A 27,259-nucleotide genomic window follows, 5' to 3' on the forward strand; every position below is an offset into this window, starting at 1 on the left:
AATAGTTAATGTGGTCGTTTGCCTGTTAACATTTTATAAAATGAATGTCAAATCATCTTAAGAATGAACTTGACCTCCACCTCGTAGCTTTCATTCACATCTGGCTCTATTCTGATCTAAAATACATGATCAAAAGAATCCATTCCCTTTGATAATTTTTGTAATGTAATTTTTCAAAAACTGTATCATTAAGAAATGTCACATTATGCAAGTTAATAGGATTGCGAATGCTAATGTTTACCCTACATATTTATTATTTGACCATGGAATACAACAATAATGGAGTAACAATTCCTCTTGAATACTGGATCCTGTTTCACTTCAAACAGGTGTGAGGTCTATGCTGGGTTTGATTCTAATGCTTAAATTTAAAGCAAAATGTTATTTGTTTGCTCATCAACTTCCTTGTGTTGCTTGCTTTTAGAAACCCCAAACCTTTTTTGGATTGAAGAGTGAAAGAGCTTTTCTGGCAAAATTCTCTTTTATGTCAACATTTGCTGCACTGGTCTGAGCTTAAATGATTAGTCGTGAGTTTTGCTGTGCCAGCAGTCCAGCAGCACATGTCTTTAGACCCCTGAAAGCGTCAGAGCGACTAACAAGACCTCTTAAGCACTTCTCACTGCAGTACCTCATAAATATAGATTTACTCACTCACTCACTTTCTCCTTATCCTTTTTTGTGCCCTGTCTTCAGAGTTAGGGATGAACTGAGAATGAATGTCAACCAGCAACCTCATATGGCCTCTCCTTATGGGCAGCCTCAGCCTGGGTATCAGGGCTACCCCCAGCCTGGCTATGGGGATGCCCACGTGCCATCGGGATATCCAGCTCAGTATGCACCTTATAACGGGCCCGGTTCTACCTACCCACAAGGTCCACAGCAAGGTAAGGGGATAAAAGTTCAATATGATTGTGACTGATTAAAAAAAAAATGTTATGACTGGTTATTATCATTTAATAGGGCCTTAAAGGGATGCTACTTCACTCAAAAATGTAAGTTCTTTCATTTGCTCATGTCGTTCCAAACCTGTAAGACTTTCAATCATCTGCGAAACTCAAATTAAGATATTTGAAATGAAATTTCCTTTTCTGTCCCTCTGTTTACAGCTATGCAACTTTCCACTTTATAGGTGAATAAAAGCCTAAATTAAAGCTTAAAAAAATTTGAATAAACTGCTCAATTCGTTTTACGATATCTTTATGATCTTTTTGAAGCATCAAAATGGTAGTTGCATAGATGTCAATGGAGGGACAGAAATCACTCTGATTTCATTAAACATATCTTAATTTGTGTTCTGAAGATAAACAAAGTCTTACTGGTTTGGAACAACATGAGAGGGTGAGTTAATGATGACAGAATTAAAATCTTTGGGTGAACTAACCCTTTTAAGTTCAATCAGCTGTGCTTGTTCAGAGTGTGAAGAAGAAGAAAGTGACAGACAGATATATCCCTCCCAGCCTCCTCTTTTTACCTGTCATCTCCTGTTTTTACTTCTTTCTTTTTTTCATTTTTACTTCTCTCTCTTTCTTGTATTGCAGGATATTCTCCTTATGCAAGCTTTCCCTCTAAGACTCTTGCAACAAACTTAGTCTCTGACCTGTCCTCCTCTCCTCTTGACCTAGGTAACTGGTTTAATTCTGCTTAGCAACCTGTCCTTTTCTCTATTCCCTGGGATTTGTTATTGACTATTGTTATTGCGCTGCTGCTCCTGTGGCAATGGAAACAGCAGGATGTAGTCAACTTTTGCCAGTCATTCTGCCTGCCCGATGATATTTACATAACTTTTTTTTGTAACATTTAAAACCTTTGTAATGCTTGTATACAGAGTCTAAAATTGATTCTGGTACCAAATGCAAGTAAAAACAAGCTTTGATTTATACAGAATTATTTGACTCACTGTTGGCTGATGACGTTGTAATCAACTGCAACATAATACATAGTTTAGGTTGAACTTTAAGGGTGCGTTCACACTTGTAGTTTGGTCCGGACCAAAAAACAAAACGTACAGTCCTGGTCCGCTTAGCGTTCACACTGGCATTTTTAACAGCGAACCTAAAGTTACCGAACCAAAGGCATAGGGATACGGTCACAACCTGATTGGTCGGCTTTTATGACGTATATTTCGCGACGGAGCTTCCTTACGAACATTCAAAACAATGCTGTGTGCTGGATTAAATGCAATCATTTTATGCGTGTACATATGGTTTCATTTTTACCAGCTGAGAACTCACGAAGAGCTCATAAAATGTTCAAAAACATTCAAAACAGCACGAGGATTTCCTCTGTTGTATGCAGAAACGAAGATCTGCATATATTGATGAGGCACTTTACCTCCTCGTTGCTCCACATTTGCCCTACTCATTTTGGATACACCGATCTTTCCTTGTCGTCAAATCAGCTGACTTGAAGCAGCATCTTGTGACAGCACCTCCTGTTTTCGGTTCGTTTACATGTCTTTGGTCCGTGTTGCATTCATATATCAATCGAACCGCACCAGAGTTCGTTTGGAAGCGGACCGAGACCCATCTTTTTAGCGGTCTCGGTCCGCTTGTTTGGTGCGCACCAGGGTTCGTATGGCAGCGTTCACATATGTTCAAATGAACCGCACTAACCGAGCAATTGCACCAGGGTTCGTTTTATCAAACCAAACATGACAAGTGTGAACGCACCTTAAGAATGATAGTCCGAAAAAACTCTGGCCTATAACAATTTTTTTTCCTATCCTCTCCCATTCAGTTTAGCTCCCACATTTCTATTTACAAAAATGTAGAGAGAGAGAGAGAGAGAGAGAGAGAGAGTGAGAGAGATAGAGAAAGCGAGAGAGAGAATGAGTGACTAAAATGTAAAGACAAACAAGTCTCTATATTCTAGGCTGCATTATTTGCTTACATTAAATGCCTCTTGTTGCTCACAGATAATCATAGAAGTTTGAAATCAAAAGTGTGTTACTAGAACAATGAACCGTTTAATTATTTATTGTCTGTCCTCCTAAAGGTATGAGAGGACCCCCCACATCAGGGGCACCACCTGTCTCAGGTGCCCAGAACTATTCTCAGTTTGGGCAAGGAGAAACTCAAAATGGACCACCTCCGATGGGTGCTCCACCACAGAGGTCGTATCAGCACATAACCATGTCCTTTCCCTCTTATCGATTTATATTTGGCTTATCTTCAGTTTTGTGGCTGACATTACAAAATGGATTATAAATAATTTCCCTTCAATGCTTTATGAATGCAAAGTTATTTATTATTCTCTGCATTGTCTTGTCTTACTTTTGGTCTTACTTTAATTACTTGTTCAGGCCTCCAGTGTCGCAAACTTACACTCCAGCTGCGGTGAATCTCTCTGGTCCTCAGCCCCCGTATGGACAGCAGTTTGGAGCTCCACCTGTCAGCATTCAGCAGATGACCAATCAGATGTCCAGCATGCAGGTTGGCTCCACAGCACCATCCCCTGCAGGCCCAGGCTATGGTAAATAACTTTTCTTTGCAAACTTTAACATCATAAAAGGATCTAGAGCATCGCTGTGATCAACAATTTGTTCTTTCTTTTTTCTAGCCCCTACTTCCGTATCCCAGGCCCCTATCTCCGCTGCCTACACACCTGCAGGTCCTCCCACTTTCTCACTCACCTCCACTGCTCCCACACAGCCTCCCCCTGCTGAAGCTATGGCTCAGGCCCCCCATCATTCCTACTACGGAGCTCCACCTCCTTCCCAGCAGTCTTTCCCAAATTCTGCCCCGCCTTTCTCCTCCACTGGCCCCAGTCAGCCCCAAGCCCCACCACCTGTTTCTCAACAGTCCTTCCCTCAAGTTCCGCCTGTCTCTCAGCCTAATTTTTCCACAGCCCCGCATCCAGGTCCCACCCAGTCGTATGGAGGCCCACTTCCTCCACAGCCCTCTTTCCCAAGACCTCCACTTCCAACCTCCCAGCCCTCCACTTTCCCTGGAGGCCCACCACCCACCTCAACTCCATCTCAGCTACCAGGTGTCATGCAACCCCAACCACCAGTTTCCCAACCCTCACCTTACCACTCAGGTCCACCTCCAAACGTTACTGGGTTTCCACCACAAGTTGGTGCTCCACCAAGGCCTTCTGGAATGCATGGGCCTCCGATGTCATCGCAAGGGCCTCCAATGTCATCGCAAGGGCCTCCAATGGCACAGGCTAATCATGTACCCCCTTCACAACTTGGCATGCCACCTAGTCCTACCAATGCTTCCCTGTCAGGGCCACCACCACAGCCAGGAATGCAGGGATATCCTCCTCAGCAAAATGGTGCGCATCAGTGTTGCTAACTAAAAACTAAAACAATTAAAAAGAGTTTTCGGTAATTGTCTGTGACAGTTACATGTCAGTGTATTTAAGGAAGCTATACAGGTTTGGAACAAGTAAAACATTTTATTTTTGGGTGAACTAACGCTTTAACCACCCTAATTAATTCACATGCCTTTGATTTTTTGTTTTCCCTACCAGGGGCTTTCGGGCAGGTCAGAGGTCCGCAGCCTGGCTATTCAGGACCATATTCTGGGCAGCCAAATTATGGAGCGCCATCCGCTGCACCTGCCCCAGCACCATCTGCCCCAAAGAGGCTTGATCCTGATTCTATTCCAAGCCCGGTATGAACAGTCCAGATCTGACACGCACAAGTACCACAAAACAAATCACTGTCCACCACACATCCACTGTGTTAATTTCTCAAGTGTGCTTTTAACAGGGCTTAAACCGAAAACTTTGGATACACTTGGCCGAAAACCAAAACCCAAAAAACTTTTAATAATAAAAACCCTGTGTATTTATTATTTCAAATTAGCTTTTTTTGTATAATTGTATTAATATTATATGTTTAAATGAAATTCTATCATTTTAATGAGACTGAATTTAAGAAATACGAGACAATAAAATCAAATAACCACACTTTTATTGAAAGTAGCACACTAAAATCGTTTTTTAAAACACAACACGCTGCATATTGCCTGCCATACTTTCACTTAAATGTAATGCTTTAACGGTTGGTGCCATATCCTCATAAAAACTCAGCGCATTACCATTGTGAATAGCCTATTATGATTTGACCACTGAGCGCGGGCATTTCACTCACTGCATAGGCGGTCCTATTTGAATTCATTATTGGTTTACTGTCAAATTAAAATACTAAACAGAACGATAAAATAACATTAACCGGTTAAAGGCGATTTCAAATAAGCGTTTCTGTTCAGAACAATTAAACTTGATATTGTTTTGTTGTTCAAACTGGTTCAGAGCCCTGGTTTTTAATACATTTATCCATCATTTTCAGTACTAATGCACTTGGATACACACTCACTCACATACACACAGACAAACCCTCAGTGTGTAATGAAGAATATCTATGTATATAGGTGTGTGATATGCTTGTGTTAAAAAAGGCTTCGCTCTGGAGTCTCCTGTGTCTGATGTGCATGCACTATGGCGGCAATAAGTAACAACAACATCCAGATTCATAGATTTTTCAAGGCTTAACAATTGTGCACGTGCTGCCTAGCAATAACTGCACACATGTCTCTTATACTGCCTGCTAAACAGTGTGATTAATCATCAGTGATTCTAGGCCTGGAAAAAACAGAGGAACTGTAACTGTGGTTACACTTCTGTTTATCTTCTCTGCTCTCTCTCTTTTTCTTTTGTTTTGGATTCTCTCTCTATCCCTCTCCTCCCCTATAATTTGCTGACTAAATTGTTAAAATATAAAGCAAGCCTGTGACATGCCGCCTGTGCAGAAAACAAGACATAGAATAGACCCAGACGCAATCCCCAGTCCAGTAAGTGCCTCGTGTCTCTCTGCTGTTCTGTGTTGTCATACTGTATCCCGATTTCCCTTTTCCTTACTCATAGGGATGCCAGTGACTCTATCTAGATGAATATTTTATTCTCTGTTCTTATTATGGAGCTGATATAAATAATGGCTCTGTGCACCAGACTAACTTCCTTATTGAGATGGGCACACCTCTATAACATGAAAAGCGATAGTTCATAAAATGAGAGTAGTCATTATTTACTCGCCCTCATGTTGTTTCAAAACTATGACTTTCTTTCTTCTGTAGAACATAAAAGATAGTTAGAGATTTTGTTTTTCATCCATACTATGGAAGTCAATGGCTTGGTTTCCCAACTTTCTTCAAAAGTTTGTAACGACATGAGGAGGACTAAATAATGACAGAATTTTCATTTTGGGGTGGACTATCCATTTCAAATCACAAATTCTTTGAATAATTTTGGAAAATTGACTCGTATTTTATAATGTTTAGACCAGTCATTGGTACCCACCCAAAACAGTTCCTATCAACACCCCTGCATGCTATAAAGTGACAGTGTGTGCATGACTGGCATGTTCTTCTTTATGGTTTAATAGGCTCTCTCTAATGTAAACATTATAGCCCATCATGTAAAGGAATATTCTGGATAAGATGCAACTCAAGCTCTGTTGATGGCATCTGTGGGATGACAAAAGGACCGTAATAGAGCTGTAGGGTTGATGTAATTTTGTTGGCCAACCCGGAAGCATTATCTGGATTTTCCTCTGCAATCTGCAATTCCTCTGATTATAGATTTTATAGAACATAAACACTGTGTGACCAACAAAGTTTGTTTCTTACACATTTTTTCCCATCATAAAATAACAAAAAAAATTAATCCCCACAAGTGGGGACTTTGGGTCGATGGACCTGGAAGTTAAGAAATGCTGTTCATTCATATTGGGTCTGTTCAGTAATATTAGAGTCAAACTGATGGAGACAGCATGTATCAGGTGCTGTTGATGAAGCTTAACTTATTCAAACCTGAATATTCCTTTAATCTGGTTTAGATGATCAGATGTGGCGCTAAACTTTTAAACGTTTGGATTATTTCTATACGGGCATAAAGAGATGCATCAGGTGAATGGTTGGGGTGTGGTGTTTGTTCATGTATAAAGGTGTGTCACACTTTCATAGGTTGGTGTTTGTTCCCATAGATTCAGGTTATCGAGGATGACAAAGCAAACAAGGGAAGTGAACCGTTTACTACAGGGGTCAGAGGTCAAGCCCCACCTCTTGTCACCACCAAATTCCAAGTTAGAGATCAAGGTAAGAATAGAGATTCGATACATTTAGTGTATGTTTGGAATGGAAAACTAGCTTTAATATACTTATTCAATTCTTTATGCTGCAGTAGTAAAACAGTAGGCTTTATTCCAGTGGTTCTCAAATGGGGGTACGCGTACCCCTGAGGGTACGTGAAGGCACTCCAGGGGGTACGTGAGATTTTAAAATATAGCCTACATATATTTAAAAAGTAGCATCCATGCAACAATTCTTTTAAAAATAATTATTTAATAAATATTTCAGGAAAATATAAGAAGTTCATAAAATGAATTTTATATTCAGTAGGCTATTCAATTTCATTATCCAAAAAACCCAGAGTCTCCCCCATACCAGGATGGTTTGACCCAACCTGTCATATGCCGCCTGGCATCACCTGTCAATCACTTGGATCAACGATAGGGTGTCCAGACGTCCCTGTTTCCCGGTGACAGTCCCGGTTTTTAATGTTTTGTCCCCGACTGGAGTTGTCCCCGGAAATGTCCCCATTTTACAGCTCGTTCCAAACAACCCGCAGATATATTGGAAAAAAGCGGCCAACCAATATACAGCAGCTACGCTGACTCTACTTGGTAGCGCGAGCGCCGCTACTATGAAGAACGTACCGAGTCGAGAGCACAGAGCGCCATTATTGTAAAATATCAAAAGAAACCTTGTTGTTGCTTTCAAGGTAGTAACATACTAACTATTCGTTTTTAATTAAAAGTAATATTGTATGTGCTTTATAACTAGGGTTGGGTACCGAAATCCGGTTCCAATATGGCACCGGTACTTATATAACCGGTATGTACCGGACCGAATCAGAACGCAGATTTCGGTTCCTCATTTCGGTGCCAAAATTCAAACGTGCTTTCGCGTGCTTTGGCTGCACCGAGCCAGAGACAGACGCTCAGCGCTCGTCACATCACAACTCATGACAACTATTCAGTGTTTTCAACCACATCATGTTTATTCCAGGTTTCAGACATTTAAATGCTCATAAGTAGGCTACTAGCAACAAAACACCCACTGATGTCTATGAAAGCGGCAATGACAATCCTTTCAGACGGTTATAATTTAACTAACGTTACATGTTTTATTCACATCAGATACATACATGCACATTATATAGTAACTATATAGTTTACTCTATTCTTCTTCCAGTTCACTGGTCACTTACTTTCATGTATTTCGTGAGACGAGAATTAACTTGTGTTGTAAATCCGACAGATCCGATTCTGAGGCATAAACTAACATGGCGCCGCCCATTGCGCTTTATAGATCAACTCACACACATTCACTCACACATTTGAACATCAGATAGTTCGTGACACAGTTAAGAAGTTTGTGAATATTTTGAATAAAAAGAAAAAACGAAATAAACCCGATACAGCTGAGCCGTCAGCGCTATGGCGGCTGCTGTGTGTCATGTGAGAAACATGACGCTTCGCCATGGAAACAATAAGGCGATGCGTTCTAAAATATTTAGCCAGAGAATATGATCATATTTCAAAATAAAGCTGAAGCTCGAAGCTGGTTTGTAGCAGAGCAAGAACACAGACGACTGCTGTTATTACTGTAACTGTTATTTAGGGTTATATTAGGCTTGTTGTAGTTGGGTTAGGTGGCTTAGGTTTTACTGTGTTTGTAAATAAGTAAATTATAATTTGTAAATAAGTAAATTGTGTTTTGTATTTATTTATATTCATACATTTAAGTATACATTAAACTTTTAATAAATGGTTCAATTTAAATAAAAAATAAATAAATAAAAAGCCATTTAATGTCATCCACCTCGTTTTGTGGCCTTTTTTTTTTTTTTAAGTATCGGTTCAGGCACCGTTTAGGCACCGGAACCGTTTTAAAAGTATCGGTTTGGCACCGGAATCGAAAAAAACCCAAACGATACCCAACCCTATTTATAACAGAGCCTCAACAAGGTGCAGGATTGTTTTGTCCCCAAAAGTTCCGCAGTCACAATGCAGTGAATACCACACATCTGAACTATAACTCAAATATAAAAACCTTAACCCTAACCCCAAACAATTACACTTGCAACCAATACATGTGCAGAATACATCTACTTTCTGCTTAAAATTATCCTAAAATGCTAAATAACAAGACCAATTAAGGACAGTAATAATTATTTTCAAGCATAAACGTAACACAACTTTTGAAGTAAAAAAAGTAATTTATATAGTATAAACTTAAATACAATTATAAAATGTTACAATATTTGTTGAATAGTTTTATTTATCATATTTGTTTTATTTTTGTAATGTGTTTTTGTTAAGTCATGTTACAATATTGTTTTGACCTGCCTATTTACAATGGTTAGCTTACCATTAACTATTTTCATTGTTTATTTATAATAATTTTTTTTTTTATTGTATTAAATCCAGACCAAAAACTCCTAATAATCAAACTAAATCATAATACTTATTAATTTTAATGATAATATACTAATATAATAGGACTCCACAGCAACAACAAAAACATTCAAAAATGTATTGTCCCTGTTTTTTAATTAAAATATAATAACAAATGAGATTTGAGTGATATTTTGACCACTCAAATAGGAAATGTCCCTGGTTTCCATTTCAGAAATCTGGTCACTGTTTTCACTACATTAGTTTGAATCACTACATTTTAGTGATGAGAAATATTTTCAATAAATTTAGTCATGGAATATTATCATTTAAAATGTTCGAAATAGTAAAAAAAATTCAAATGTTTGAATTTTGTATGTGTTTATCTGTTCCAAAGTTTAATAAATCAGACACTGATGGCACAGTGCTGTTTTAAGTCTTTTTTTTTCCAACCAAAAATTCTTTGCGCTGGTTAGGGGGTACTTGGCTGAAAAAATATTTCACAGGGGGTACATCACTGAAAAAAGGTTGAGAACCACTGCTTTATTCCATGATGTTCCTGGTCTTAATAAAATATGCATTATATTCATCTCTTTAAAGGGAATGCAAGTCCACGCTACATCCGTTGTACAGCCTACAACGTGCCCTGCAATTCCGACCTGGCCAAACAGTCCCAGGTGCCCCTGGCTGCTGTCATTAAACCCCTGGCCACTCTGCCTCCAGATGAGGTAAAAGACTGCACTCTCTAAATGTTGTGGTTTGCCTTTAAATGATTGCAAAAGGGCCTGTGGGTAATGGCATGTCATTCCTTTTTACTGGCAGTCGCCGCCATATCTCGTGGATCATGGAGAAAGTGGTCCCATACGCTGTAATCGCTGTAAGGCCTATATGTGCCCGTTCATGCAGTTTATTGAAGGTGGCCGTCGTTTCCAGTGTGGCTTCTGCAGCTGTGTCACCGAGGGTTAGTCATGCTCCAGTAACAAGTTTATCACGTTGAATTCATCCTATTCAACATCTAATGTTTTTGTTCTCCTTTCACTCTCCTAGTGCCTCCCCATTACTTCCAGCATCTGGATCACACAGGGAAGAGGGTGGACTGCTACGACCGACCGGAGCTCTCGATGGGCAGTTATGAGTTTATGGCTACTGTGGACTACTGTAAGGTACAGTATAAATTCCAATCATGCCACTGCAATCTGTGCTGATATGTGTGAGATTGCTTATTTAAATATTATTTATTGACAGAACAACAAGTTTCCTCAACCGCCAGCCTACATCTTCCTAATTGACGTGTCCTACAATGCTGTGAAGAACGGCATGGTGGGAATCGTATGCCATGAGCTGAAGACACTGTTGGATTACTTGCCCAGGTGAGAGTTCAAACACCAAGCAGTTTCAACCAGGGCTCTGAACCGGTTCAAGAAACGAAAACGAAAACTGGAAACGAACGAAATTAAGAGGAACAAAAACGAAATCAAAATCAATTTGAATCGTTCTGAACAGAAACGTTAATTTGAAATGACCATTAACCGGTTAATAACGTTATTTTATCGTTCTCTTTAATATTTTAATTTGGCTGTGACCAATGATGAATAGAGTTGTACAGCGTGTGGCGTTGACGTATCAAGCGTGAGTGAAATGCCCGCGCACCAGTCATCTATGAATCTTCCGGTAACGCAAGTCAGTATGAGCGCGCATTTTCATGCCTCAAGTACATTTCTTTCCCCGCTGAGGTCTACAATGAAAGCGCAGGTATTGGAGGACATTCTTTTCGTACGTTTAAATAAGCAGTACGGACTTTAAGCTCAAATAGACTGATTTAGGCTAGTTTATGGATTCCGTTTAAGCCTATCCAAGTGGGTTACTAGCATCTATCAAACATTTTTCATATAGTCTTTCACATTGCCAATACAGGACAGGTCAATGTTTTCTATATAGACGGTTGATGCTTCGTATTAAATGGTATGTTATATTGCATTAAATGATCAAGCTTTATTAGCTGACTGAATTTTATTATGTGATGCAAGACGTTGCGCAGTGTTTGCTTTGAAATTACCAGTTGACGGTGCATTAAAAGAGCAATGGTTATCCAGTTTATTTATTCTTTATTCATGCAATTTTTTAAAACAAGTCGTGTTGAAAAAGTTATGTACAAAGAATGTTATCACGCTTCTGAAAAGAATTAGGCATAAGAGGGCCAATTTAGATTGTCTAACGCTCCATTAAAACAGGTCCGCTGTTTATGCTTTGTAATTAATGCATGTATTTCTGTTGTGGTTTTAAAAATGTTATGAAATAAATGTTCAAGTTTAATTACCATGCGTTATATTAGGCCTATTATTGAGTGAAAAAAGTCTATTTATACATATTTGTTTAAAGTATAGGCTAAATTAAAATAACGTTATTAACCGGTATTTTTTCAAATCAAACCGTTTTCGGAACAGTAATGTTTATTGAGGAACGCAAAAACGAAAACGCTATAATATCGATTCTGCTCAGAGTGAACCAATTGATATTTTTTTCCGTTTTTAAGCCCTGGTTTCAACCATCAGAAACAACTACAGAAATCTGTTGAGTTTTATTGCATGTACAATAAATAGTATAATTTTGACATTGCCTATTTATTGTTTCTGCAGACAGAATCCTGATGTGGAATCAAACATTCGAGTTGGCTTTGTCACCTACAATAAAGTGCTTCATTTCTATAATGTGAAGGCCTCCCTTGCCCAGCCACAGATGATGGTTGTGTCAGATGTGGCTGACATGTTTCTGCCCCTGCTGGATGGATTTCTGGTCAATGTCTCAGAGTCCAGGGTGGTTATTGAGAGGTAGGCTTTGGGTTTTTGTACACTGCACGATTTTATTTGTAAATCTTTTTGAAAGAAGTTTTATGCTCACCAATGCTGAATTTATTTAATCAAAATGCAGTAAAAACAGTAATATTATGTAATGTATTACTGCAATCAGTGTTAATTTAGTTGACAAATAATTTTCGTCAACAACCTTTTTTCACTGATGAAAACTAGACGATAACTAAATAAAAACTAGTGTTGGATGACAAAAACTATGACGAAAATCAACTGTCATTTTCGTCAACAAATAAAAGGGAGGGACGATTAGGGAAGAGATCCAGTCAGAACTGACCATCTGTAACAGATGCGCACATTTGATTTGAACGTGCTGATCAAACCGCTGGAAAACACGGCGCTGTTGCACACGCTACAGGCTCACGCATCCCCAATACAGCGCTCCAGAGCGGCTCACAATCAATGAATAGCGCACATTTATGCCTGGCAATTGTTTATGAACTAAAGCTGATGAATAATGACAATGTTTAGGCCCACTTTACTATGTTTATATAGTAATATGTTTTAGACGGTTGTAACCATAGACATCATTTGAGTCTATGGTTGTAACAATGCATATTTTATCTCCCTCATCTGAATTTGAAGCATCCTGCGACTGCAATAGTAAGGCGCATTTCAAAATAAGAGTCAATGTGTATTTTGACCTTGTTTATAATTAAAAGTCACGTATTATATATTCGTTTTTGGTTACACAATAAACTGTATTTAATTTCATTCCCATTTAATTCATAGTCAGGAGGAAAGACCAGTATTTGACACACATTCAATAAAGTATCAGGGTTATAATAGTTAACTAAAACCATTTAAAAAAAATCTTCATTACTTGAAATTAAATAAATGTTAACTGAAATTAGAAAAATAAAATAAAACTTAGTTGAAGCTTTAGCTTAACCTGATATGGCCTACTAACTAAAACAGAAATAGAAAGTTACGAAAACTTTATAGATGTTTTTAAAAAACAAACACAAAACTGTGAATTGAGCTCTCTTTCGTGTATTTTTAATGTCAAAAACAAAATGTCAGTTCAAGTGACAGTCGGTTATGTAATGCTTAATGTATTACAATTTAACTAAACTCATTAGATTTTAGTCGTCTAAATCTACTGTAGATTTAGTCGACTAAAACTAAAAACAATTCAGGTGACTAAAATATGACTAAAACTAAATGGCATTTTAGTCAGACTATGACTAAAACTAAATCAAAATTTGCTGTCAAAATTAACACTTACTGCAATATAAAATGACTGTTTTCTGTTCTAATATATTTTTAAATGTAATTTATTCCTGTGATGGCAAAGCTGAATTTGATCAGCCATTACTCTGGCTTTCAGTCTCTTGTGATTTTGAAATGCTGATTTGGTGCTCAAGAAGCATTTCTTGAAACCATGATATTTTTTTCAGGATTCATTGAAGAATAGAACGTTTAAATAAAAAAAATATATATGAATGTTGTGAAATTATGAATGTGTTTACTGTCCTTTTTGATCAATTTAATGCATCCTTGCATTTATTTTGAAACTGTTTATTATCCCCAGTTTGTTGGATCAGATCCCTGAGATGTTTGCAGACACGCGGGAAACAGAGACTGTGTTTGGACCTGTTATTCAGGCTGGGCTGGAAGCGCTCAAGGTATGTGATCTTATTGCATCAGCACAAGTCCACAGTGGGTGTACATCATCATATGAATGTTAATGATTACCGCAACTCGTTGTGATTTCAAAATGATGTCAGCCTTGTAGCTCCTTTTCAAGATGTTAAATAGTGTAGTGTTATTCATATTATTCACGATTTTTGTTTGTTTGTTTTTGGCTTGAGTATTTTGTGTCCACACTGAGTGGAAACATTCAGTGATAATGACATTTCTGTTTTGTCTTCTAGGCAGCAGACTGTGCTGGAAAGCTCTTTGTTTTCCACTCGTCTCTTCCCATTGCTGAGGCTCCAGGCAAACTGAAGAACAGGGAGGATAAGAAACTAGTGGGCACTGATAAAGAGAAGGTACCATGACCTTTTCCTCTCAAATCTCTACTTCTCATTACATTCTGTCTGTCTGTCTCTGAAAGACGCAATCATGAATGAACAGTGGCAGCTAAGAACTATGGGAACATTGTAACAGGATTTTTTTCATGTGGTATTTATAAGGACGTTTTTTTAGGAAGACCCTCTCCATTCGACATATCTTGAAGTTCCTCCCATTTCTTTTGCAGTCACTATTCCAGCCACAAGTTAGTTTTTACAACACCTTAGCCAAGGAGTGTGTGACGCAGGGTTGCTGTGTGGACCTTTTCATCTTTCCCAACCAGTATGTTGATGTAGCAACGTTAGGGGTGGTCCCCACTTCAACAGGCGGATCCATCTACAAATACACCTACTTCCAGGTAAGAGAGAACTATACCACCCAGTCATCATGGCCATACATGACCAGATCAAAGAAATCTCCTAACCGAAAACAACGTGCATTATGATTATTGCAGACTTCGACTGACCAGGAGCGTTTCCTCAATGACCTGAGGAGAGATGTGCAGAAGCAGATGGGCTTTGATGCAGTGATGAGGGTCCGCACCAGCACAGGTGAATAAACAGCTCTATACACCAGAATTTGAATAACCGTCCAAAAGTTTGGTTTCGGTAAGATTTTGAGTTACTAGGCTCTATACACAAGATTTTGAATGTTATTGCGTGCATATTATATTTATTTAATAAAACCAACGCTGCTTTTATTTGACCAGAAATATAGTAAAACAGTGTTTTAAAATATTGTCATTTAAAATAGTAGGATCCACTTTATATTAGGTAGCCTTAACTACTGTACTAACATTTAAATTAATCATTTGATACAATCCACTTATTGTGTACATGCATGTTTTTACATTGTACTTACATTTTTTAAATTACTTGCATGTAATTAATTTCTGTAGTTACATTTATAATGACACTGTTGACACTTCCCTTACACCTAACCCTACCCTTAAATTTACCCATATCACTACACCTGTCCCTAGCTTTACCCGTATCCCACCTCAATATCAGTAAAAGTGTGTGCAATACAATATGAACACAATTTTTTGATGTAAGTACATAGTAGTTAAGGCCACCTAATATAAAGTGGGACCCAATAGTATTGCATTTTAACATGTAATTTATTCATGTGATGTCCGTAGCTGAATTCTCAGCAGCTTCAATGTCACATGATCATTCAGAAATCATTCTAATATGGTGATTTGGTGCTCAAGAAACATTTCTTATTACCATTTCAGCATTTCAAACTTTTGCACTGTAGTGTAAATCACCTGTCATTATGACAGAGGTGCTCAACTACAAAGGCTAAGAGGGCCACTAGAGGGTTTATTTATAAATGCCCCCCAATAAAAACTCATTTATAAATGTGCCTTTTTATGATTTGGTTTGTATCGCTGTTCTGTGGTCCTGATTTTGATATTACATTTTTTTTATAAATATTTATTACACGACTCACAAAGGCATAAAGCCATGTGACCTTTGTCCACTTCCTGTTTATTTATTACATTTGATTTGAAGTTATGGCATAAAGGCTGATTTGAACTTGTGTGCGGTGATTTGAACAGGTATCCGGGCGACCGACTTCTTTGGTTCATTCTACATGAGCAACACGACAGATGTAGAGCTGGCAGGATTGGACTGTGACAAGACAGTTACCGTGGAATTCAGACATGACGACAAGCTCAGCGAGGAGACTGGAGCTCTAATGCAGGTGTGTGTGTGTGTGCGTAGTGTTGTTTTAGTCAACGAAAAGTATGACTAAATATCGTCGTCAACGAACCTTTATAACGTGATGAAAACGAGACGAGACGCAACGTAAATGCTGGTCATGTGACGATGACGAATAAAAACAAGACTAAATGTGGTTCACAAAATAAAAACTATGCTAAAATGTCTCTTCATTTTCGTTGACGAAAATGAGACGAGACGAAAAGTCGCGTTTTTATTATTATTTTGCAGTATTTTTGTGCGTCTCATTCAGGGGCTGCATCAGGGCGCACTGCTCAGACGCAGGTGACATCACTCTCTTCAAGCCCCACTCGCGCGGCGTTTTAGAAGATTTAGCTCCGGTGAGTGAACGAGACCGCTGGGCGGGCAGTCGGGGTTCGTAAGCACTATTCGGACGGTAATTATTTGTCCAGCGGTCGTATGGTGTCTTTATCATTTACAGGGGCTAGTCAGTGATTTTATTGTCGTCTTAATCCAGAATATCAGTGTTTTTCTCCCACCACCCGTGTAAAAATCTCCGGCCGAATTACCTAAATTACTGTTTGACAAACACCAAGGTCGTGTGGTGCCTTCTGAATCCACATCTCTGAGTTTTCAATAATATATAACTTCAGAATTCACGGTTTATATCCTTTTTGGCCACTGCAGAGCACCGTGCGGCTGTGCTTCGCTGTTATTTGGATGCATTTGAAAGATCTAGACTTGAATTACTGAAATGCTGGCAAGTATTTACAAGAGCAAGATATTTCATCACCGCTCAAAAAAAGAAAGAAAAGCACGTAAACATTTGAAATGGGCCGTTATAACAGCAGCAATTAGATATGTTAAAATAACCGCAGCATTATGATTACCTCATAAGCGAATAAGAGGCTGTATTCACTTATTTCCGCTCATTTCCATGTGGAATAAAATTACATCCTTTATTTTGAGATAAAATACAAGACAGAAAAACATTTAAACTATAATGTGGGTCTAATTTTAAACATTTCAAGAATTAAATAATAATTTGGATATTATTTTCCTATTATTAAATTAAATATGCATTTATTCTTAAGACATTTGGAAAAACTTTTATTACATTGAAGTGGAAAATAAAACAGGTGTTGTGGAAAAAGATGGGGAGAAATGTGGCCACAAAAATCACAGGAAAAAACACCACGAACCTTAAGAGACATCTCAATGTTTTTATTTTATTTTATTTAAATGTATGTGTGTGTACTTCTAACATGTTTAGTTGGTAAAATAAATATGTTGTAACTTCAAATCAGAGTGTCTTCCGTGTCTGGAATGGATGTATTCTTGAGTCTATAAGACTATAAGTCTATAACAATAATATAATAAGATAACAATGTTTGAAATGGGTTTGGCTAAAAGAAGATTTTGGTTTTGTCTATAATATGTACTTATACTATATTGACTGGGTTCAATAGAATTGCATTACTAAAAAGAGACTAAAATACAATTTTCATTGACTAAAACTTGACTAAAATGTCATCAGTTATCGTCGACTAAAACTAGACGAAAATAGCCATAGATAATTCTGACTAAAATAAGACTAAAATGCTCAGACTTTTAGTCGACTAAAACTTGACTAGACTAAAAATAGTATCACTATGACTAAAAATAGTATCACTATGACTAAAACTAATAAAAACTAAAATGACAGCTTGACACAAAGACTAGACTAAAACTAAAATTAAAACAGGCCGCCAAAAACGTGTGTGTGTGTGTGTGTGTGTGTGTGTGTGTGTGTGTGTGTGTGTGTGTGTGTGTGTGTGTGTGTGTGTGTGTGTGTGTGTGTGTGTGTGTGTGTGTGTGTGTGTGTGTGTGTGTGTGTGTGTGTGTGTGTGTGTGTGTGTGTGTGTGTGTGTGTGTGTGTGTGTGTGTGTGTGTGTGTGTGTGTGTGTGGGTGTGTGTGGTGTGTGTGGTGTGTGTGGTGTGTGTGGTGTGTGTGGTGTGTGTGGTGTGTGTGTGGTGTGTGTGGTGTGTGTGGTGTGTGTGGTGTGTGTGGTGTGTGTGGTGTGTGTGGTGTGTGTGGTGTGTGTGGTGTGTGTGGTGTGTGTGGTGTGTGTGGTGTGTGTGGTGTGTGTGGTGTGTGTGGTGTGTGTGGTGTGTGTGGTGTGTGTGGTGTGTGTGTGGTGTGTGTGGTGTGTGTGGTGTGTGTGTGGTGTGTGTGTGGTGTGTGTGTGTGGTCTTGCACACATGTGAAGTGTCAGCTCAACATTTAGTTACCTCAGCTGTACTGACCTTTTTGTACTCCTTTTTTTTTTTCTTGCTTTCCCTTCAGTGTGCTATTTTGTACACCAGCTGCAATGGTCAGCGACGGCTTCGGATCCATAACATGGCTGTGAACTGCTGCTCTCAGCTGGCAGACCTGTACAGGAACTGTGAGACTGACACCATCATCAACTTCTTCGCCAAATATGGTGAGTGAAACCACACACATCCTCTCACGTTGGGTGGATCAACACCACCTCACTGCTTCCTGCAGTAGTATGCTATGGGCCACCTCTGTTATACCAATGTTAGATTTAATTTTATTTAGCTAAAGTTTGTTTTATTTTGATAATTTTTTTGGTTTGTGTTGGTTTTAGTTTGGTTTGTTTTTTTGTTTTTTACGAGGGAAAGCTTTCTCCCCAGTTTACCTACATCATTTAATAAAACTAGGTCGCAAAGGCAAGTCATTAATAAATGAAATGTCAAGATTGATCGTCATAACCATCAACACCCCTACTTATTCAGCATCTTGGCAGGGCATTATTACACATTTCTCATGTTTAGTTAATCTTTATATAGGCATTTTCTTTTGAGAGTCTTAAAGGTCCAGTTTTTATTTTTTTAATTGTGCTCTTGGACCATCTAATTTGAGTTTTAAGAATATATTTTTGTATGTCTTTGCAGCATATCGGAGTCTACTCAGCAGTCCTACCAAGAATGTACGCGATGGCCTGGTGAACCAGTGTGCACAGATCTTGGCCTGTTACCGCAAGAATTGTGCCAGTCCATCTTCAGCAGGGCAGGTAACTATAGAAACCCACGCACAGAAACACAGTGCTATAATGAAGACAAATACTGTTTCTAAGGGATTTTATATATATATATATATATATATACAAAACCTTTCAAAAGTTTGGGTTTGGTAAGATCTTTTTATAGTTTTGAAGTCTTTTACAGAGGCTGCATGTATTGGATCAAAAATACAGTAAAACAGTAATATTGTGAAATATTATTACAATTTAAAATAACTGTTTTCAATTTGAATAAATGTAATTTATTCCTGTGATGGCAAAGCAGTTTTACTGCAGTCTTCTGAGTCACATGATCCTTCAGAAATCATTCTAATATACTGATGTAAAACAGCAATATTTACTCACTTTTGATCAATTTAATGCATCCTTGCTGAATAAAACTATTGATTTCTTTTTTTTTAAATCCCAAACTTTTAAATAGTAGTGTACACTGATGCTTAAAGGTAGTTTGTGTCTATCTAACTACAAATCCTGGAAAAGAAAAATGGTTTGCATGATTAAAACAGTTTACACAAAAATATTAAGCAGCAGAGATTTTTTTTTTTTTAAATTGATAACAATAATAAATGTTTCTTAAGCAGCAAATCAGCATATTATTAGGATTTCTGAAGGATTATGTGACACTGAAGACTACATAAATGATAATGAATATTCAGTTTTGCCATCACAGAAATACATTTATTTTTTTTATTTTTTAAGTTATTTTAAATTGTAATATTTCAGAGTATTACTGTTTTTACTATATTTTTTAATCAAATAAATGCAGCTGTCGTGATGCTTTCAAAAACATACAAAACATGACTTTTCGAACTATAGTGTGTGTATATATACATATGATTAAAATATTACATACTGAGGGTTTTACATTTTTTCACTCACCAACCAGTAAATGAAGTTACCACTTACCAGCCATTCAGAACTTCTAGCCAAAACAAAAATATCAGAAATAAACCAGATTATCAAAGTCACAGCTTATATTTAAATATATTTATTATTAAGATTTGATCACTGTTTGCGAATACCATTCAAATAAAATAAAAACACAATTCTCTGTGACTTCTCTTATAATTACCTGCACGTACCTATAAAGGCGCTAGGGCGCTTTTTGCCCAAAACTCTTAGACATGCGGCATTTGTGAAAACGGGTTGGAAAAAGTAGTCTCTTAATTGTCTCCTAGGGCTCTGGCGGCACAGCAGACGGGAAGCGCCGCGCCGCAGACGTCTCACAGGCAGGTTTATTGCACACCCGTCGCGTCTTTCTGTACTCGCGTTCTCAAGTTCAAGGCAGCAGTCCAAAACATTGAATCTTATCACAGTACAGGCCAAAGTAAACCTCAAGAACGAATAAAGTGGCATCAATGATTTTTAAAATTAAGGTATTTGAAAAAACAGCGCAAACGTAAAGAGAAAGTACGATCTATATTATTTATCTATGAAAAAAAAAAATTCAAGCCACATAAATAAATCTGTTACTGAAAACTGCTCAATACACAATCTCTTAGAGAAGTCAGTCCGTACATATATTTGTCCTAAATCGTTGTATTTTAATGGAAACCTATGTGAATGCAGATATTTTAAACAGCCGGAGTCGTAGTTGGGTGTTACATGATCTTGGGAGTCGGGGTTATAACATTGAGCTTCTACAAAGGCACAAGCACCTGTAATCCTGGGAGTCGGACATTTCTGTTCTAACCCTTTAACCAGATTTCGCTTCTCAGTTTGCGTTTAGATCATAGTAAGCGCTAAACTCCGGGAAAGTTTTCCGTCCAATTATCCAGTAAGCAAATCTACAATCAGTCCAAAACAACGCTAATGTAAAGAAAACCAGGCTTCCAGTATCTGTTCAGCTCTGAAACTTAAGCTCTGTCATTGTTTCTGAAGAGAGTGAGCCCTCACGCATCTTGCTCTGTGAAATACAGCCTTAACGGAACATCCCATGACACGCAAAATATGTTTATCGGCTGGATAAAGCAAGCCAGCATCTCGCTAGTAAAGTTTTAATGGATGTGGATTGGAATCAAGGTAAATAAGATTGCAGTGACGTACAGTAAGCATGCGCGAGTCCGTTACATCGATGCGCAAACGATGCACTGATCGCACATTGTATTTATGCACACATTTCACTACTTTCACGTTATTTTTCACACACATTCAGGATCATGTATTTATCTGTCATGTGTATGTTGCTGTGTTTAGTAATTGTGAATGGATCCATGTACAGTAGTGGGTATATGGAGTCAGGTCAAGGCAATTGGTTTAGGGTTTTTTGTTTTTGGCATCTCCGTGTGATCCTGAACGGTATCACAACTTGACTTGTCTAAAATGTTAACAAGCTCTTTGCTGTGGCACTCAGATTGTACACTCTTTTTCATGGTGCTTTGGTGTGTATAAATGTATGAATTATATGGACTCCTTATATTATTTGGTTATTTGCTGTCCTTTTTGAGTCTCCAAGTGTCCTTTTTTTGAAAAGGCACTTAAATTTACCTTGAAGAAACCTTGCAGAAAATACAGTTTTGCGAGAATCACCCTTCAATCTGATTGCTGGATGTAGCAAATGATGATATAATATTTTTTAATTGCATTCATCATTAATCTAGTTTAACATGTTTATTTTATCTCAGTAATTCTGTCATCCTACATTGTATTGATATTTTCTTGTCTATTTGTCTGTACAGTTGATTTTACCAGAATGTATGAAGCTGCTGCCCGTGTATCTGAACTGTGTCTTGAAGAGTGACGTTCTGCAGCCCGGGGCAGACGTCTCCCTGGATGACCGTGCCTACCTGAGACAGCTGGTCAGCGCTATGGATGTGGCCGAGAGCCATGTGTTCTTCTACCCTCGACTGCTTCCTCTGGTGAGAGACACAAAACAATAATTTCACCCATTTGATTTGGTAATTGAGCTGTGATGGTTACGTTCCCGATTTCTCTACAGCAACAGCTGGATGTTGAGAGCATGTCTCTGCCTGTGGCAGTGAGAGACTCTGAGGAGAGACTGTCTAGGGGAGGAGTGTACCTGTTAGAGAACGGAATGAACATTTTCCTTTGGGTAGGGGTCAATGCCCAGCAGGAGCTGCTTCAAAACATCTTTGGCACAACAGCCTTCAGCCAGATAGACCCCAGCATGGTACGACCATTTATAAGTGCTATATTTAAAATCAAATAAAACACATGCATATTGTCCATAAATCATTTGCTTTATACCTCCTAGAGAAGTGGTTTTATAGCTTCTAAGCACATGAAACTTGAAAACAATTTGTGCATGCAAAATGTTATGTTTTTAAAAATATTATGTGAACATTGGCATTTTTTTTATTGTGTGTGTTGCTGGTTTAGACCTCTCTGCCGGCTTTGGATAATCCTTTTTCAAAGAGACTGAGGGAGATTATCGAGTCCGTCAGGGCACAGCGCTCACGATACATGAAGGTAAATACGTCACAGGGCTTGATATTATGCTTTTGCAGATTTTTGTGATTTTGACAGCTGAAAAGGATGTTTACTTTTCTGAAAGCTTAGATCATTTTTTGTTTTACTTCAGTACTATAAAATTATTAGCAAAATGAGATGAGCATGAGAAATATGAAGGCAAGATAATCCAGGAATTATGCATGACCTTGACTAAGGGGGAAAAGTGAGTAGTTTTCAGTCCAGATTAATGTTCATCTGTGATTATTCTTCACTACCGGGTGGGCAAGGGTCACTCGTGATTTATAGGGTGTTTTTACACTTGAATCCTCCTTAAAAGAACCGCATTTCGACCAAAAAAAGGAAATCTTACATTCACACTGTCTGTGACCTCTTTCTGGACCACATAGCCATGCTAGGGATTTAATTCATTTTTATTCATTTTAATGGGTTTTATTTTGCTTTATTATAATTTATATTTGTAATTTCGCTACTTTATAGTAGGCTTGCAATTGCTACTAATGTTTTTTTCTTCCATAAGTTTACTTGCGTTCTTTTTTTCCCTAAGAATGCATGAATTGAAATTCTTGTCTTTCAGCTCATGGTGGTGAAACAGGAAGACAAGCTGGAGCTGATCTTCAAGCACTTCCTGGTGGAGGATAAGAGCAACAATGGTGGGGCCTCTTACGTGGACTTCCTGTGTCACATGCACAAGGAGATTCGTCAGCTCCTGAGCTAGGAGCATCGGGTCCACCCCCCTCCTCCTCCTCCTCCCTTGGCTCTGTACTCAGAAGCGCTTTAAGTTTTTTATTTAACATAATAAACAAAATCCCGTTGCCCATCATCTTCTCTTCCTCAAGTATAATCTCATCCACCCTGACTCTTGAGGAAGACGCCACCTTGTAAAGGAAATGTTGCTTCGTCAGATTACGGTGTTCTTTTGGTTTTAGTGGTGGGAGTTTTGACCCGACCTTCTCCTCCTCCTCCTCCTCCTCTTTCGATGGCAGGCTCGTGAGACTCTGTGCGTGTGTGATAGGGAAGCAGATATGCTGTTGTTAGCGCTCTACAGCTGATCTGGGATCAGGTTGCGTAGCCTCAATTAGAGCTTAACCCGCTTTGTGAAACGAACATCTGGTTTTAGAGTGTGTTTGACTGTGAACTTCGATGTGGATTGTACTGGGTGTTCTGACTGTGAGAAACACTAGCACTGATTAATGGCCTCTAGGCACAGAGGGACAGAAAAATAACCGCATTAGAAATTAATCTAGACCTACTCGGAATAGTGAAATGAAATCCCTCATCTTATTCCAATAGGAATCGAAAGATGTTTTAGAACAAGTTAGATTCATTTCTACTCAATTATTTGTCTTTTTCTGCCCCGTTTCCCTTTTATTTATCTCTCTCGACCTTGGCCTTACTGATCGTGTCTCTCCTTTTTCATCCGTTATTCTGTTTATCTTGTTTAATTTTTGTAATTTTCACCTTTTTAATGTGTGCGAAAAACCTAATAGACTCTATGGGAGTGTGAAGTGTGCTGTTAATCGTTCACAATGTCTTTTACTCTGAGAAAACATTTGAAATAAAAGTCTATGCATTAACTTATCATTGAAAGAAAGAGGGAAAGCTGCTCAAGAGCCTGAGCGAATGTTATCTGCACGCTTCTTTTCTCCTTGCCATCACCCTCATCCTCCATAGGATGCAGATACGCCCTAAAACCGATACGTTAGTGCCGTTTCTGCGTCCTGATGAGGAATATGGATCCCTACGGATGCCCGGACAGGGAGTTGAATTTCAGATGAGCCTCTCGGGAGGATGGGAGTTGTCAAGGCCGTTCGGATGGTTCAGTAATTGGGCATATATTACAGAAGCATTCTGGCATTCATTGATTTCCCTTTTAAGTTCTGTTTTTTTCCTTTACTGTATGGTCTGTTAGTAACCTGTATATTACATGTGCTTGATCATCATGTATCAGTTATGATTTAATATTATGTTCTAAATCTGTGTGAAGGTTTATGGTTTTGAGCAGGTGGAGTCTCTCTGCTCTAGGATATTAATCTTTGTGCAATGGAAGATTGTGCTGAGAGTGGAGTGTGGGACGCATTAGAAACTGACCATTTCTAACCGTTTTTCCAAGCGAGCGACGTCAAGCACATGCGGAATTGTGACCTTAAAAGCAATCAACACTGAATACCTTGTCATCACATTTATTACATGTACAGAATTAAAAATCACATTTTAAAAATGATGTCAAGCTAGTGTGCTTTGTTGAATCTTTAAGTGAACTGCGTATGATGTTTGGGTGAGCTGAATGATTCTTTTCTCGTCAGTCCTCATCTCAAGACTTTCTGTAATATATATTTAACTCTATCCAATATTACAGAGCTCTTTTATATAGAGGGGTGTGTGTGTGTTTTATTGGAGGTGTTTTCCTAGTGAGGTTCTCTTCAGAACGGAGGGATCAGCCTTTTTCTTCATTTTGTTTTTGTGTTCGTCTCAAACCCATAAGTGTTGGCCATAGACTTAATGTCTTTCTTGTTGAATCTATGCCTCCTGACTGCAAATAAATAACTGTATAAATTCATTGATTGACTCCTGCCCTTAAAAATACAATTCAGTTTCTTAACAGGGTTCGGATTACAATTATATGGCCAAATGATGCAGAAATGAACATTGAAATTTCAAGCAAGAGTTTAACATCCTGGCCTAATTTTTATACATTTGTTCCGAATGAGTTGGATCTTGTGTGTCGTGATCTCTGATCTTAATCTCGGCTCAAAGCACATGCCATGCTCAGAACATCAGACTCACTTAAAAAAAAAAAAACCTAAGCTCTGTTATGTAATGGAATAAGCCAGACTTTAAGAGGAAGAGATGTGATGGTTGCATTAAAGGTGCGTTATTAACTCCCAGAGAGTCAGGCAAGAGTTCTAGTTCAGAGTGTTTTAGCATGGTAACGGACAACCACCACCTACACGCAAAAATTGGGGTCAGTAAGATTTTTTTTTTTAATAAAGATTTTATTTAGCATGGATGCATTAAAATTGATCAAAAGTGTCACTAAAGATATTTATAATGTTCCAAACGATTCTTTAAATAAATGCTGTTTTTTTTTTTTTTACCTTTTCGTCAGAGAATCATGACAAAAAATCATTCACATTTTTCACAAAAATATCGCTACTAATAACGCTGCTTATCTTGAGCAGCATATCAGAATGATTGTGACACTTAAGCAATAGTGTCTGGCTGCAGTAATGATGCTGAAAATTCAGAATAAATGCAGCCTTGCTGAGGCATAAGAGTCTTCTTTCAAAAACAATCTTGCAGACCCCACATTTTTGAATGGTAGTGTAAATTATTTTATTTTTTGTTTAATACATTTTTTTATTTGATAATACTTAAACATATTTTCCTAATTTATTGGATGTGAGCCTTTATTGCTTTAAAATAAACGGTAATCTGTCCACCAGCAGCTGCTGTGTCTCTCTCGTTCACTCACTCGCCCACAGGGACTTGATTAAAACAGATATCTGCTCAGGCATATAAGCTTGAGGAGTGTTTGTTGTCATGTCTAAAACACTCAACCTGACACACACTGATGTGATGTGTATACCAGTCTTGGTTAGTTTTATGGTGTTCAGCCCATATCAAGGCCATATACAGTATATGCTTACTGCTAAAAGTTGACACAACTTAATTTATATATATATATATGCAAATCTATACACTATATTGCCAACAGTTTTCTGACGTCTGCCTTTACATGACATCCCATTCTTAATCTGTAGGGTTTAATATGGATTTGGCCCACCCTTTCCAGCTATAACAGCTTCAACTCTTCTGGGAAGGCTTTCCACAAGGTTTAGGAGTGTGTTTATGGGAACTATTGATCATTTTTCTAGAAGCGCATTTGTGAGGTCAGGCACTGATGTTGGACGAGAAGGCCTGGCTCGCAGTCTCCGCTCTAATTCATCCCAAAGGTGTTCTATCGGGTTGAAGTCAAGTTCCTCCGCACCAAACTTGCTCATCCATGTCTTTGTGGACCTTGCTTTGTGCACTGGTGCGCAGTCAGGTTGGAACATGAAGGGGCCATCCCCAAACTGTTCCCCCAAAGTTTGGAGCATGAAATTGTCCAAAATGTCTTGGTATGCTGAAGCATTAAGAGTTCCTTTCACTGGAACTAAGGGGCCAAGCCTGAAAAACAACCCCACATCATAATCCCCCCTCCACCAAACTTTACACTTGGCACAATGCAGTCAGACAAATACCGTTCTCCTGGCAACCGCCAAACCCAGACTCGTCCATTGGATTGCCAGACAGAGAAGCTTGATTCGTCACTCCAGAGAACACATCTCCACTGCTCTGGAGTCCAGTGGTGGCTTGCTTTACACCACTGCATCCGACGCTTTGCATTGCACTTGATGTAAGGCTTGGATGCAGCTGCTCGGCCATGGAGACCCATTTTAGAAGCTCTCTACACACTGTTCTTGCGCTAATCTGAAGGCCACATGAAGTTTGGAGGTCTGTAGCTACTGACTCTGGCGCTGACCCCGTCTGTGATTTTACGTGGCCTACCACTTCATGGCTGAGTTGCTGTTGTTCCCAATCATTTCCACTTTGTTACAATACCACTGACAGTTGACCGTGGAATATTTAGTAGTGAGGAAATTTCACAAATGGTCTTATCGCACAGGTGGCAACCTATCACGGTACCACGCTTGAATTCACTGAGCTCCTGAGAGCGGCCCA

The 27,259-nt window shown here is 38.5% G+C and overlaps 1 protein-coding gene across 7 annotated transcripts in view; it reads left to right on the forward strand.

Annotated features, from left to right (window-relative positions):
- sec24c (SEC24 homolog C, COPII coat complex component) overlaps positions 1-25,981 on the forward strand; it is a 33,103-nt gene extending 7,122 nt beyond the window's left edge. Inside the window, exons 2-26 of one of the 7 annotated variants that reach the window (XM_079801226.1) lie at positions 694-884; positions 1,539-1,622; positions 2,995-3,112; positions 3,302-3,471; positions 3,559-4,278; positions 4,477-4,619; positions 5,733-5,801; positions 6,992-7,103; positions 10,067-10,194; positions 10,289-10,427; positions 10,514-10,629; positions 10,712-10,836; positions 12,103-12,294; positions 13,868-13,961; positions 14,211-14,327; positions 14,537-14,707; positions 14,804-14,900; positions 15,914-16,059; positions 18,364-18,502; positions 18,978-19,096; positions 20,284-20,334; positions 21,784-21,963; positions 22,044-22,235; positions 22,445-22,534; positions 23,112-25,981. In XM_079801226.1, coding sequence (XP_079657352.1) covers positions 694-884; positions 1,539-1,622; positions 2,995-3,112; positions 3,302-3,471; positions 3,559-4,278; positions 4,477-4,619; positions 5,733-5,801; positions 6,992-7,103; positions 10,067-10,194; positions 10,289-10,427; positions 10,514-10,629; positions 10,712-10,836; positions 12,103-12,294; positions 13,868-13,961; positions 14,211-14,327; positions 14,537-14,707; positions 14,804-14,900; positions 15,914-16,059; positions 18,364-18,502; positions 18,978-19,096; positions 20,284-20,334; positions 21,784-21,963; positions 22,044-22,235; positions 22,445-22,534; positions 23,112-23,252 — 3,844 coding nt within the window. In that variant the 3' untranslated portion in view covers positions 23,253-25,981. The remainder of the gene's footprint in view (positions 1-693; positions 885-1,538; positions 1,623-2,994; positions 3,113-3,301; positions 3,472-3,558; positions 4,279-4,476; positions 4,620-5,732; positions 5,802-6,991; positions 7,104-10,066; positions 10,195-10,288; positions 10,428-10,513; positions 10,630-10,711; positions 10,837-12,102; positions 12,295-13,867; positions 13,962-14,210; positions 14,328-14,536; positions 14,708-14,803; positions 14,901-15,913; positions 16,060-18,363; positions 18,503-18,977; positions 19,097-20,283; positions 20,335-21,783; positions 21,964-22,043; positions 22,236-22,444; positions 22,535-23,111) is intronic. The other 6 variants (XM_079801229.1, XM_079801228.1, XM_079801227.1 and 3 more) reach the window with 6 other exon arrangements.
- The last annotated feature ends 1,278 nt before the right edge of the window (positions 25,982-27,259 follow it).

The sequence above is a fragment of the Gobio gobio genome (assembly GCF_949357685.1).
Source record: "Gobio gobio genome assembly, chromosome: 20".
In the NCBI taxonomy this organism is placed as follows: Eukaryota; Metazoa; Chordata; class Actinopteri; order Cypriniformes; family Gobionidae; genus Gobio; species Gobio gobio.